General features: G+C 39.0%; 1 protein-coding gene and 1 non-coding gene across 2 annotated transcripts in view; one reads left to right on the forward strand and one right to left on the reverse strand.

Annotated features, from left to right (window-relative positions):
• LOC102775176 overlaps window positions 1–7,737 on the reverse strand; it is a 15,793-nt gene extending 8,056 nt beyond the window's left edge. Inside the window, exon 1 of the transcript XR_001515254.1 lies at window positions 7,726–7,737. This is a non-coding gene — a transcript (uncharacterized LOC102775176). The remainder of the gene's footprint in view (window positions 1–7,725) is intronic.
• DDX43 (DEAD-box helicase 43) overlaps window positions 27–14,364 on the forward strand; it is a 22,122-nt gene continuing 7,784 nt past the window's right edge. The window contains exons 1-10 of the mRNA XM_015569424.1: window positions 27–294; window positions 3,488–3,543; window positions 4,474–4,600; window positions 5,439–5,573; window positions 7,164–7,245; window positions 9,121–9,277; window positions 9,445–9,563; window positions 10,038–10,148; window positions 10,422–10,563; window positions 11,472–11,572. Of these exons, the coding sequence (XP_015424910.1) occupies window positions 27–294; window positions 3,488–3,543; window positions 4,474–4,600; window positions 5,439–5,573; window positions 7,164–7,245; window positions 9,121–9,277; window positions 9,445–9,563; window positions 10,038–10,148; window positions 10,422–10,563; window positions 11,472–11,572 (1,298 nt within the window). The remainder of the gene's footprint in view (window positions 295–3,487; window positions 3,544–4,473; window positions 4,601–5,438; window positions 5,574–7,163; window positions 7,246–9,120; window positions 9,278–9,444; window positions 9,564–10,037; window positions 10,149–10,421; window positions 10,564–11,471; window positions 11,573–14,364) is intronic.

Raw genomic sequence — 14,364 nt, forward strand, 5'->3', positions numbered from 1 at the left:
CGGCGCAGGGTTCCCTTCGAGGCACCATGTCTAGGCAGGGAGCCGATGCCAACGCCTCCTCCTGGGTCGTTGCTTCTCAGCGAAGCTCGGCAGGGCCCCAGACTCCGGAAGGGAGGCCCACGGAGCAGCCGAATCGAAGAGGGCGAGGAGGCCGTAGGGGCGGTAGGGGCGGCAGAGGCGGCAGAGGCGGCGAGTGGAGGGAGCCCTCCAGCCCTCAGCAGCCTGTGGCTGATGGCCCCCAGGAACCACCGCTCTGCTTTGGACTAAAGAACGACTGGGTCGGCGTGGTGATCGGTGAGAGCGGGAGGATGGGTGTGCGGGGGGCAGGGCCGGAAGAGAATGGTTGCGGCCAGGGGCGGGGCCTCGGCAAGAGCATCCCTGGTGATATTTCTATTATCTTCTGGGACTAGAATGATAAATCACTTCGCACACCTTTTGATGTTTACAAAGACATTGTTTAGGGAGAGCAAACTTTTAGTTTTTATTTGTTATTTTAAAAAATATTTAATATGTTTTTATTGATTTCCGAGAGAAAGGGAGAGGGAGAGATAGAAACATCAACGATGAAAGAGAGTCATTGATCATGAAAGAGAGTCATTGGTCGGCTGCCTCCTGCACGCCGCCTACTGGGGATCTAGCCCTTGATCAGAATAGAACCTGGGACCCTTCAGTCTGAGGGCTGGTGGGAGTGCAAACTTTTATTTATTTATTTATTTATTTTTAATATATTTTATTGATTTTTTACAGAGAGGAAGGGAGAGAGATAGAGAGTTAGAAACATCGATGAGAGAAAAACTTTGATCAGCTGCCTCCTGCACACTCCCTACTGGGGAAGTGCCCACAACCAAGGTACGAACTTTTAGAAGACTTCCAAAAAGCTTTGGAATGAAAGATCAGGCCTTTGACAGCTTACCCCAAAATGAACAATACAGCAGTGCTGAAATCAATCTCTGCATCATATGGAGCCATTAACCACAAATAAGGAGGTGGAAGATGTAGGGCAGCTCAGATCATTAGCCATATCTTGCACATAGTTTAACTTAAATATGACTTATCTGCTGAAAACGGCATTTTTTTTTCTTAGTATATCTAGAGTCCTACAAATTCTTTTTCGAAAAGCATTTAGAAATTATTGGAATTTAGATTTGTTCCATTTATTGCCATCAAGTCTGAAGATGAATTCCAACAATTGACAAGTATGGGAGCCAACATTTTATTTTACCCCCTTTTTAACTTCTTTTGAAAAAAAAGAAAAAAAGAACAGATTTTGTAGGCTGCTGTTAAATAGAGCAATATAAGACTAGTTGCTTGACCAGAGAGTAATTGACCTCTCAGGGTGGCTCAGGCTCAAAGATTTGAAGAATGATGCTCCACAAATGAAAGCCACTACTAGGTTTACAGTAAAAATCACTTAACACTTATTGAGCACCTGTGAAATGAAGCACTGTGCTCGAGAGCACCAACCTGATGTTCATTCTAGATCCAGTTTTTAAAAAAAGTAAATACAACTTTGTGGGGAGGGAGTGGCAGGGAGGGGTTCAATTGGGGGTCGGGGGGACATGTAATGCTTTAAACAATAATAAATAAATAAGTAGCCCTACCTCGTTTGCCTCAGTGGATAGAGCGTCAGTCTGTGGACTGAAGGGTCCCAGGTTCAATTCCCGTCAAGGGCACATGCCTGGGTTGCGGGCTTGATCCCCAGTGGGCAGGAGGCAGCCAATCAATGATTCTCTCTCATCATCAGTGTTTCTATCTCTCCTCCCTTCTTCTCTGAAATCAATAAAAATATATTTAAAAATAAATAAATAAAAATAAATAAATAAACACAACTTTAATTTACACATGAAGCATAGGCCATCTCGTTCATGTTTCTTCCATTTTGTAAAAACTGCTGTTTGAAATTTTAACCCGGCTATTCTTGGCTTTTGTAAAACACGCTTGCTTACCTGAATAATAGGGAGGGTGGGTTCAGCTGTCTGACCTCTCGAGCAGCTCCGCAGGTCCCTGGTTACTCCCGGACTCCAGTTATCTGAAATGTACTATGCTCAAGTTACAAGCTCAGGTTACAAGCAAGGCCTGCAAAAGGTCCGGAAGTGTAATCCATATTTGGGAGACAAAGGGCTGGGAAGAGTATAAAAGGGAAAAGCTTCCTCCATGTGCTTGCTTGGACTCTGGAAACAGTATTCCTCTGAGCCCGCTGGTGTAATAAAAGACTCTAAAATTTGGCTTACTGATTAATTAAGGCATCCTCTGTTTAGCTCACTGATTTACAATATAACACACATCACAATTTTAAGTGTACAGGTCAACATTGTTAACTATAAGAACAATTGATGTTGATTCTGACTCCAATTTTTCAAAATAAATACAACTTTACACATAACAATTTTAAGTGTACAGTACAAAATGATAACTGTAAGAACAGTTTTGTGTAGTAGACCTCTAGAATGTTCTCATTTTGCATGGCTGAACCAACCCATCAAATCTCTCTCCATTTTCCCTATCCCGCATCCCTAGCAACCACCATTTTACTTAGCTTTCATTAGATCCTTCATAGAAGTAGAGTCATGCACTATTTTTTTTCATCATTGGTTTATTTCACTTAGCATAATGTCCTCAAGGTGCATCCCTGTTGTCACAAATCCAGGATTTCTTTTTTCTCCCCTCAGGCTGAAAACTTCCATTGTGTGTACATGCCATGTTTTCTTCATCGAGTCATCTATTGACATTGACATTGTTTCCACCTCTTAGCTGTTGTGAATAATGCCGAAATGAGCATGGGAGTGCAGATATCACCTTGAGATCCTGATTTCAGTTCTTTTGCATAAATACCCAGAAGTAGGATTGCTGGATTATACTAGAATTCCATTTTTTATTTTTTAGGAACCTCTGTATTGTTTTCTATTGTGGCTCCATCAATTTACATTCACATCAACAGTGCACAAGGGTTCCCTTTTCATAGCATCCTCCAGAACACTTACCTTTTTTTTTTTAACCTCTTATCTTTTTGATGATGGCCCTTGTAACACTTATAAGGTAATTTCTCATTGTGATTTTCAATTTACATTTCCCTAATGATTTCAGCATCTTATCACATATGACTGTTGGATATTTGTATGTCTTCTTTAGAGAAATATATATTCAAGACCTTTCACCATTTTTTAATTGGATTTTTTTTGTTGTTGAGTTGGTGTGTGTAAGGGTTCTAATTTCTCCACATCCTTGGATCTAATTAGTTTGTTGGGACTGCTAATGAATCCTTAGTATCTATGTCTAGAAAATGAGCCTTTTCCACTCACCAAAATTTGGAATAGAAAATGCTTGCTTTCCTTTTTCCAAACTGAAAATGGTTATTGGACCCCAGGAGCCTTTGTTTGAATGATCTGGGCAAGAACTAGAGAAGGTTCTTTGAGGAAAGTAGGTATATCCCTCTTACTGATTTCAACTTGGCTAAAAAAAATTATTTTCCTTTATTTTTTAAAAACAGGTCGTGGTGGGTCAAAAATAAAAGACATCCAAAGTGCAACAAACACTAAAATACAGGTACGTGATCTGTGTTCTTAAATCCCAAAATGCATAGTTTATTCATAACTCTCGTTTCTGTTCAGTTATTAACATACCGTGGTAACTTAGATAAGCTGCCAAAGCTCTTTATACTACCATTCTTTTCAAGAACTCACCTAAGCTATGGGCCATTCCAGGTCTCAGTTTTTTGACTCATGGAGGTAAACATCTTTTAAAAAAATAAAATCTTTTATTGATATTTAGACGGGGGGCGGGGGAGAGGGAGACAGAGAGAAACATCTATGTGAGCAAAACATTGATGTGAGTGAAACGTCAATTGGCTGCTCCCTGCACGCCCTCTACCAGGGATGGAGCCTGAAACCCAGGCATGTGCCCTAACCAGGAATCAAACCCGCAACGTTTTGGTGCATGGGATGATGCCCAAGCGAGCCATACCGGCCAGGGTGGAGGTAAAAATCTTTAGAGAGAAGCGTCACTGAAGAATGAGATCTCTGGGGACTATCTGATACGCCCTTCCTGACCCCCATTCCTCAAACCTTGAGCTGTTCTGTTTCCCAGTCATTGGGCAGCCACATCACTCACCAAGTTCCCAAGCCAGGAACCTCAGATTACTAACTTCTCATTAATCTACAACCAGCCCATCATTGTTAAGTCCTTTCTATTTCCTGTATTTCTCAAGGGAAATCCCATCATTTGGGACATTCTTCCCTAAATGAAGCATCCTGCTTCCAGTGGTCCTCCTCTAACCATTCTCCACTGTGGCCAGACCAATCTTTCTAAAATGCAAATTGTGTGTTCATGACCTTTTCTGCATAAAAGCCTTTCATAATACCTCAGACACTGATAGCAGTACTATACTTACTTACACTTTTATATTATTTGAGTGATTGTTGGAGGGGTGAGTGGCAAGGGGACTTCAATCATACCAATTTTTTCCCTTGAATCTAGGTAATAAAAGGGTGCCCTGAAGCAGAAATCAAAATTTTTGGTAGCAAAGCAATGCAGACAAAAGCAAAAGCAGTGATAGATAATCTTGTTAAAAAACAACAAAATTACAATTCACAACCCAGAGTCGGTAAGTGATTTTTGCCCACTAAAGCCCTGTAAAATTTTTTTAAAATTTCATTCAGTATTATAAGCCATGTTATAGCTGATGCTTTTCCTGATAATAAAGCTTTAGGTTGCCATCATTAAATCTAGTCTGTTATAGAATTTTTTTTCTGTGGAATTCCAGGATACATTTTCCTCAAATGAAAACACATAACCTCCTTGGTGAAGCCTAGCAGTTCTACTTTTAGCTACAGATGACTGGGAAAAAACAAACTAGCCTTTTAAACATACTTCTATTAATGATAGAGCAATATTAGTCCTGGCCTCTTGTCTCTATGGTCACTTCCCTGGGACGTGACTGACTTTGAAAACTGCCTAATAAATTTGGTATTTTAAAAATCTCAGATCTGATTGGGCTAGAGAAACAGCAACATGGACATGTGCTCTGACCAGGAATTGAGAACCAGCCACCTTTCAGTGCACGGGACAACACTCAACCAACTGAGCTACACTGGCCAGGGCTAAGACTCCATTTCTTCATCTGTTAACCTGGAGTAAACTCAACTCACAGTATTACAATAAAAATTAAGTGATATGTGTGATTTATTAGTAGACACTAGGCTCTCATGTTATTTAACTTCTCCAATAAGTTACATTTCAAAACATTTCATAAATCTGAAGTAGATAACTGATGACAAAAACCATGACCAGAATTGTCATGGTACTATAGCATTAAAATCCTAGATTTTTATATTGCAAGCATTATTGTCAGGTTATTAAAACACAAAGCAGTAAAATGGTTTTGAGGATTTTGTACTGGTAGGATTTGTTTTGAAACTAATTCGGTAAAAATATTTTAACAGATATTGTTGCATTCCAACCTTCTTTTCGAAGAGATGTAAGGACAGATGACAGTGTTGTTACAGAAGATCAGCCACTACTTGATTGGGACCAAATTCGAGAAGATGCTTTGAAATGGGAGGAAAAAAAGTGGGCAGGTTGGTGCTGTATTCTTTTTTTTTTTTATAATATGTTTTTATTGATGTCCAAGAGGAAGGGAGAGGGAGAGAGAGATAGAAAAATCAACGATGAGCCGAAACCGGTTTGGCTCAGTGGATAGAGCGTTGGCCTGCGGACTGAAGGGTCCCAGGTTCGATTCCGGTCAAGGGCATGTACCTGGGTTGCGCGCACTTCTCCGGTAGGAGATGTGCAGGAGGCAGCTGATCAATGTTTCTCTCTCATCGATGTTTCTAACTCTCTATCTCTCTCCCTTTCTCTCTGTAAAAAATCAATAAAATATATTTTTAAAAAAAGAAAGAAAAATCAACGATGAGAATCATCAATCAGCTGCCTCCTGCATGCCCCCTACTGGGGATCAGGCCTACAACCCGGGCATGTGTCCTGTCCAGGCAGGAATTGAACTGTGACCTCCTGGTTCATGGGTTGATGCTCAACCACTGAGCCAGGCAAGTGTTGTATTCTAACACTTACATGTGGTGTTGATGTTTCTCTTAATTGAGGTTTTTATCCTCTGTAAAATGTGTAGGTTTAAGTAATAAGGTCTCTATGAAAAATGATAGTCAAATTTGCAATGCTGTAATTATTTCCTAGGACATGGTACTTTCTATGTGATCTGTGTTGTGATTTATGCTATAAGTAGGAAATTAAAATATTAAACTTACCCACTCTTTGTCTTATTTGAGGTAACTTATTGCAAAAGTTTAATAAAATAGAAAATCAGGCCCAAGGGAAATGAAGGGAATAGACATGCTGACCATGAGTTGTTAACATTATTGCTGTGATTGAGCAAAAGTTGATCTTAGAGTATCCTGACTGACGAGGACAAAATAACAAGGGAAAAACATTGAATAAGCGTACAGTTCTTGAGAAGATACGAGTTTTTAAAATTTGTTTAATTTTAAATGAAATTCTTACTTGGAATTATATATGGAGTGAAATGTTCCATAACCAAATTTCAGAGTAAATTTGAGCACTAAATTTGTCTATCAGAATGAGGCAGCAATATATTTATTTAAAATTAAAAAGTTAATGCACTAAATATGACAAATATTAATGATGATTAATTCCACAATGGCAGTCAACCTTTCTGCATATTAAGTTTCCAGTGCCACCCCAACAATATATGAGTTGGGGGGATTTGGGATGGGTGACCAGAAAAAGGATTTAAGTTTGGAGGAGATATAAAGGCACTTAAAGATGAGTAGCTTCTGAGGGTAGAATAAGGACAAATATTTTATTTCTAAATATAGGAGAGACCTTCAAAGAAAAGATAAAATCAGTTTATTATATATGAGAGAAGATTCATCAACTGTGATCATTGTGATCTTGCAAAGCATGGTTTCTTTTATATTTAATTTTATAATTTAAAGACCTCTTTCTTGTGTGAAAAATGTAATTAAAAGACAAACAAAAATTCTGGCATAAGCCTGGCTGACAAAGTGTGGAACAATTGTCTAAAACTGTATGGATGAACTTGATACGTATTTTGGTTGATTTGTGTTACTTTAAGTGTCAATGAAATGTAAATTGTCATTATTTATCAAACTGAATTTTCACCTTTGTCTCAGATTTACCTCCAATTAAGAAAAACTTTTACATGGAGTCAGAAACAACAAGGTCAATGTCACAAGGGCAAATAGACATTTGGAGGTGGGTTACTTTTCCAAATGAGCATTTGAATAGTTATGTTATTAAATTAATTTGGGCAAAGATTTGAAATGTTAGCATTTGAAGTCTATACCTTTCATATAAAAATGAAAACTTGGTAACCTATTGACATATTTTAGAGCATTGCTATGTAATAAAACTTTCTGCAAAGATGGAAAATGGGCTATATTTGTGTCTGCTAGAATAGTCACTATTTATATATAGGTATGGAACACTTAATATATGGCTACCTGCAGGATGGAGCCTGCAACCTGGGCATGTGCCCTGACCGGGAATCAAACCATGATCTCCTGGTCCAGGAGGTCATGGTTTGATTCCCGAGGTCATGATTTGATTCCCGGTCAGGGCACATGCCCAGGTTGCAGGCTCCATCCCCAGTGTGAGGCATCATTGATGTTTCTTTCTTTCTTCCTTCACCTCTGAAATCAATAAATATATATATATATACACACACACACACACACACACACACATATGCGTGTGTGTATGTGTATATATATGTATGTGTGTGTGTGGCTATTATAATTGAGGAACTGAAATTTTAACAAATTATTTATTTATTATTTTATTATTTTGTCTTTTTTTGTTAATCCTCACCCAAGGGTATTTTTCCCATTGATTTCTAGAGAGAGTGGAAGGGGGTAGGGGGAGAAAGCGAGACACATAGATTGGCTGCTTTCTGCACACCCAACCCTACCGGGGTCAGGGATGGAATGTGCAACCCAGGTTAATGACGTTAACTAGGAATCAAACCCACAACCCTTGAGTGCTAGGGCTCTACCCACTGAGAAACATCCACCACAGCTTACTTGAAATTTTTTAATTTAAAAAGGCACATGTGGTTGATGCCTGCTGTATTGAATAGAAGTTTTAGAGAATTATTTCTGCAACTGAAAATCATAAGAAATTGATCTGGTATCTGAATACTAGAATAATTTTTTACTCTTCAATCCTTATTGTCTGGAATTAAAGGTCCTATTGGCAACATTTTTTTTTTCTATTAACGCCTGTTAGAAAATTAAGATAGTATAGCAGAAACAATAGTTATTCTAGAGTTTGGGATGGGGTTCAGACCTTGGACAAGTAACTAATACTCACTTGCCAAATGGGAATAATTCCCACTTCACAGGATTGTTGAGGTTTAAAGAAATAAAGCCCTGGCTGGTGTGGCTTAGTTGACTGAGGGTCCCCCTGTGCACCAAAAGGTCACCAGTTCCATTCTGGTCAGGGCACATACCAAGGTTGCAGCTTGGATCCCCAGTCGGGATGTGTGATGGAGGCAACCAGTCAATGTTTCTCACACCGAAGTTTCTCTTTCTCTCCCTCTCCTCTCCCTTCCTAAGAAAATTTTTAAAAAAAATTTTAGAAAAAGGAAATATGTGTGTAACATGTTGGTCCTCAAGTGTTTGCCAATCTAATTTTGAATCATGAAGCATATAATTTTCAGGCTCTATTCTTTTTTTAAATCTTTATTGTTGAAAGTATTACATATGTCCCGTTTTTCTCCCATTGACCCGTTAATATCTTGGCTTTCTCCCCCCCCCACCCCACCCCCAGCCACACACACACACACACACACACACTTCAGGCTCAGGCTCTATTCTTAACTTTTCCATGAAACTTTTATTGGCCCATTCACATATACAATGTAATTTTTTCCCTTCTTTCTGCAACTATTCTGATAAGAAAAAAGATGTGCTTATTTACTGTAACTGTACTAACAGTCTGGTTTTAATCAGTTGCAATTGAATTTCTAGATATGACCTGAACTAATGCTGGAAAATTTCTTGCTTTGGGAGTAAAGTGACCAAAACCAATAATATTTGTTCTGTGTTGTTGTTGTTTTTTCCCTTAAAGGAAGGAAAATTATAATATAGTGTGTGATGACTTGAAAGATGGTGAGAAACGTCCTATCCCCAATCCTACTTGTAAATTTGAGGATGCCTTTGAATGTTATCCTGAAGTTATGGAAAACATTAAAAAGGCAGGTTTTCAAAAACCAACACCAATTCAGGTATGCTGAATAATTCTTTAATTCTAATATTTCACTGGCCATTTCCAGCCCCCCCCTCCCCAACATTATCTGTTAGAAGTTAAATCACCAGTTTGGGACTGGAATAGGAGGGACACTTGACACAAAGAAATGCACTTTTGATTTCACTATTTATCATTCTATTTCAGTCGCAGGCATGGCCAATAGTTCTACAAGGAATAGATCTTATAGGAGTAGCCCAAACTGGAACAGGGAAGACACTGTCTTACTTAATGCCTGGATTTATTCACCTTGACTCTCAACCAGTGTAAGAATTTCTACAGCTGGGTTCTCTAGGGGTTTAATGGACATGGATACCAAAAATTCACTTAAAGTTTCTTTGACATATTGTATCAGTCAAAACGTAATGCCTAGTCCCAGGGAAATACACTTTCACTGTGCTGGTGAAAGTATGAATAGACAAAACATTTTGGTGAAGCAATAGATAGCACCTACCAAAGGTCTTAACAGTGAAACATGAGAAACAATTTATTTAAATTATCATGTTCAGTACAATTGTGTGAGAGAATGTTTGACATAGGAAAGCATTGGCCGTATTCAATGAAAAGGCTTCTATTTGGGCCCTTGGATTTTTTTTGTTTGACTGTCTTTCTATATTTCTCCCCCTTTTATGATGAATGTATGTGACTTTGACACTCATTGCTACAAATTTTAAAAGCACTGAATCAATGTACCATGTATCTGAGACAGGTACTTTAATAGTCTGTTTTTCTCTCCGAAGAGCTAGAGAGAAAAGGAATGGCCCTGGCATGTTAGTCCTTACACCCACTCGGGAATTAGCTCTTCAAGTGCAAGCTGAATGTTCTAAGTATTCATACAAAGGTCTTAAAAAGTAAGTCATTTCTTTGTCTGCACCTGCATCAGCATCTTGATCATTTGTAGCTTTATACATTTTCCTATTATTTTTCACACATTTCAAGAATCTGATTGGCTTGGCGTGGGTCAGGTATTACCCCTGACAATATAATTATAACCAATCAATAACAGTGATGTAAAGATGGCTCTTTATGACACACCAGCATGGGTTGATGGGTGTTGATAGTTCTCAGAAAGGGGCATGTAATTCCAAAGGCATCTGAACGTGAACCTCTATTTTTTTTTTAAGTGTTTGTATATATGGTGGTGGAGATAGAAATGGACAAATACAAGACCTGACAAAAGGTGTAGATATCGTCATTGCAACTCCTGGAAGATTGAATGACCTACAAATGAATAACTTTGTCAACCTGAAAAGCATAACCTACTTGGTAATCATGGAGCAAGGCTCTGGAATAATGGAAGAGCTGAACTCTTATTAAAATACTCTTCAAATGACTGTTCATTTTATAATGGTTTTATTTTTTAAAATATATTTTTATTGATTTCACAGAGGAAGGGAGAGAGAGAGAGAAACATCAGTGATGAGAGGGAATTACTGATTGGCTCTCCCGCATGCCCCCAACTGGGAATCAAGCCCAAAACCCGGGCACGTGCCCTTGACCAGAATCAAACGCGGGACTCTCCAGTCCACAGGCTGATGCTGTATCCACTGAGCTAAACTGGCTAGGGCTATAATAGTTTTAAATCATAGGAACATTTCTCATTTCCTCTACTATGTTAAAGTAAGGGTTTTAAGATAATTTTATTTTAATGCTTTTTTTAATAAATGTTGAAAAATGTAGATAAGTACAAAAGAAAATAAAAATCCACATGGATATTTAGATACAATTTTTTCATTAAATAGATTTAGAAACTTAGCCAACTTATAAATAATCAAATCAATTTATGTTGGAAACACAGACCTCTTATATAAGTGATGGCGAACCTTTTGAGCTTGGCGTGTCAGCATTTTGAAAAACCCTAACTTACCTCTGGTGCCGTGTCACATATAGAAATTTTTTGATATTTGCAACCATAGTAAAACAAAGATTTATATTTTTGATATTTATATATTTAAATGCCATTTAACAAAGAAAAATCAAAAGAATGAGTTCACGTGTCACCTTTGACACGCGTTTCATAGGTTCGCCATCACTGTCTTATATTCTCCTGGAGAAGTTAAAATAGTGGTTTAAGTAATAGGGAAAATGAGAAAAAATTATCTCAGTATTCTATTCATAGAGAGCATACATACTAGCTACCTCTCATATCTAATCGAGCCACATTTTTAATGCAGGTATTAGACGAGGCTGACAAGATGCTGGATATGGGATTTGAACCACAGATAATGAAGATTTTATTGGATGTGCGCCCAGACAGGCAGACTATTATGACAAGGTAGGTATGTGACTAATTGCTAGCCTACAACATATAAATCTGGAATAGATTCCGTTCTTTGGTTGATTTCCCCACAGGATTTTCAGAGCATTTCTTGAAAGTATTTTGAGATCCTTAGGTGAAAGGTATGTCATCACTTAGTATAGCAACTCAATGTATCAGTGTAACAAGGACTATTGGGTTTCCTAAATTACAGATAGAGATTTCTATAAAAACATGGAGGGGACTCCTAAAGGGGAGGTAGTGTTTCATAGTGGGGTCTCACATTTGAATAGATGATCCCCTGTCCTTAGGGATAAACATTTGATTACTGAGTACTTTTTGCCCAAAGTCAAACTGAGGAAGCAATGATTGTTATTTAAATGCACAGTGATCTTACCCTGGCCAGTGTGGTTCAGTTGGTTGGGCGTTATTCTAGGCATCAAAAGGTTGCTGGTCTGATTCCCCATAAGGCACATGCCCAGGTTTTGGGCTTGATCCCCAGTTGGGGCATGCAGGAGGCAACCAATGGTCGTTTCTCTCTCTCCCACTTCCTCTCTTGTTTAAAATCAATTTTTAAAATCTTAAAAAAATAAAATAAAAACTAATGCAAAGTGATTTGTAAACCATTTTCTCCTTTGTGTTATTAGCATAAAAAAGTGGTATATACTTGATGAACTATACTAAATTTCTTCACTTTGTTTTCTTTTTAAAAATTTTTTTTTAAATTGATTTTAGAGATTTTCCTCCCATCGGACTGAACCCACAAACTGGGTATGCGCCCTGACCAGTAATAATTAAACTGGTGATCTTTTGGTGCACAGGATGACGTTCAACCAACTAAGCCACACCGACCAGGGCCCTCACTTTGTTTTCTTACTAATCTTCCCATCTAATTTCTGTGAAAGTATACACACACACACACACACACACACACACACACACATATGGTTAAGAAACATTTGAATTTGTATATCCTCTCATAAGTATGCTTAAAATGTTTTTTGGGGGCATAGTTTTGCCTGCTGACATTGTATGAAAAATACAAGGTTTTTACTTTTTTAAAAATAAAGGCCAAGAGAAATCTAACACTTGCATTCATTTCACCTTTTCAAATATTAGAATTTAAGGTATAAATCTCCTTCACCATTGGTTTATAAACCTGTGTATTAACCATATTTGAGCCCTAGCCCTTTTGGCTCAGTGGATAGAGTGTTGGCCTGCAGAACAAATGGTTCTGGGTTCAATTCCGGTCAAGGGCAATTACCTCAGTTGCAGACTCCTCCCTGGCCTGGGCCCTGGTCAGGGCTCACGCAGGAGGCAACCAGTCGCTGTGTTTCTCTCACATCGATGTTTCTCTGTCTTTTCCTCTCTCTTCTACTCTCCATAAAAATCAATGGAAAAATATCCTTGGGTAAGGATTAACAACAACAAACAAAAAAAAAACATATTTGAGGAACCAAGATGGTGGCATAAGGTATAAACCTGTACGTGCTGCCCCCCACAACATTAAAACTACAACTATAAGACAAAACAGTTATCATACAGAACCACGGGAAAGCTGGCCAAGTGGAAGTTCTACAACTAGAAGGAAAGAAAAAAGCGCACTGAGACTGGGTAGGAGGTGTAGAGGTGCCAAGAATAGTGGTACGGAGGCGCAGGAACCGGGCTGTACCTGGGTGCATGGTTTTTTTCAATCGGAAGGGGGTACAAGCTCTCAAATGCACTGAACTCATTTACGGCGAGACTTGGGGGGGTCCCAGACTCCTACGGGGAGAAACTGGACTGTCTTGCAGCAGGTCGGAAAGCGAGGGTGATTTTCTCACAGAGCTGCTCGCGGGGATCATTGTTGCTGTGGAGCGCGGGACTCGGGACGCAGAGATGCGGAGATGGCTGACGACAGCCATTGCAGTTTGCTCTGCCCTGGTGATTCTCTGAGACCCCGCCCCACTCAATTTACATCCCCACCCAAACTGTGCGCAGCGGCGCAAAGGAATTACCTGCGCTTTTTCAGCCTAACCTAACTGCAGCTGGGTCAGAGAGCTCCAAAACTTCCAAACCCCAAACAGAGAGGAGAAATCTGCTGGTATTGCTGTAGCTCCTGCTGGGTGGACTCACACGGTGGTTGACTTGGATATCCAGGAGCCAGGGTACCCCTAGTCAGATACCAGATTTCAACTCCTCACATCCATAAGGGACACACTCAAGAAGAAGACTCAGTGAGCACCAAAGCCCCACTGAAGCAAGTCCTACCCCATAAGGGTGTCTCCAGCACACCAGTTCTTCCACTGTAGACACAGCGGGTCCTCACAGTCAGCCAAAAATGTGGAGACAAAGAAACATGTCACAAATGAAAGAAGTGGAAGAAAGCAAACTAATGGAGGACATAGAGTTCAAAACCACAGTTATAATGTTATTCAAAAATCTTCTACGAACCTCTGAGGAACTTAGTGAGAACTTCGAGGATCTTAATGAGAATGCCAAAAAAATGGAAAAGGACCAGTCAGAAATTAAACATACACTGACTGAAATTAAAAATAATATACAGAGATCCAACAGCAGACTAGAGGATCCCAAGAATCAAGTCAAAGATTTGAAATACAAAGAAGCAAAAAACACCCATCCAGAAAAGCAAAATGAAAAAAGAATCCAAAACTATGAAGATAGTGTAAGGAGCCTCTGGGACAACTTCAAACGTACCAACATCCAAATTATCAGGGTGCCAGAAGAACAGAGCACGCAAGATACTGAAAGCCTATTAGAAGAAATCATGACAGAAAACTTCACCTACCTGATGAAAGAGATAGACTTAC

The sequence above is a fragment of the Myotis davidii genome, unplaced genomic scaffold (assembly GCF_000327345.1).
Source record: "Myotis davidii unplaced genomic scaffold, ASM32734v1 scaffold104, whole genome shotgun sequence".
In the NCBI taxonomy this organism is placed as follows: Eukaryota; Metazoa; Chordata; class Mammalia; order Chiroptera; family Vespertilionidae; genus Myotis; species Myotis davidii.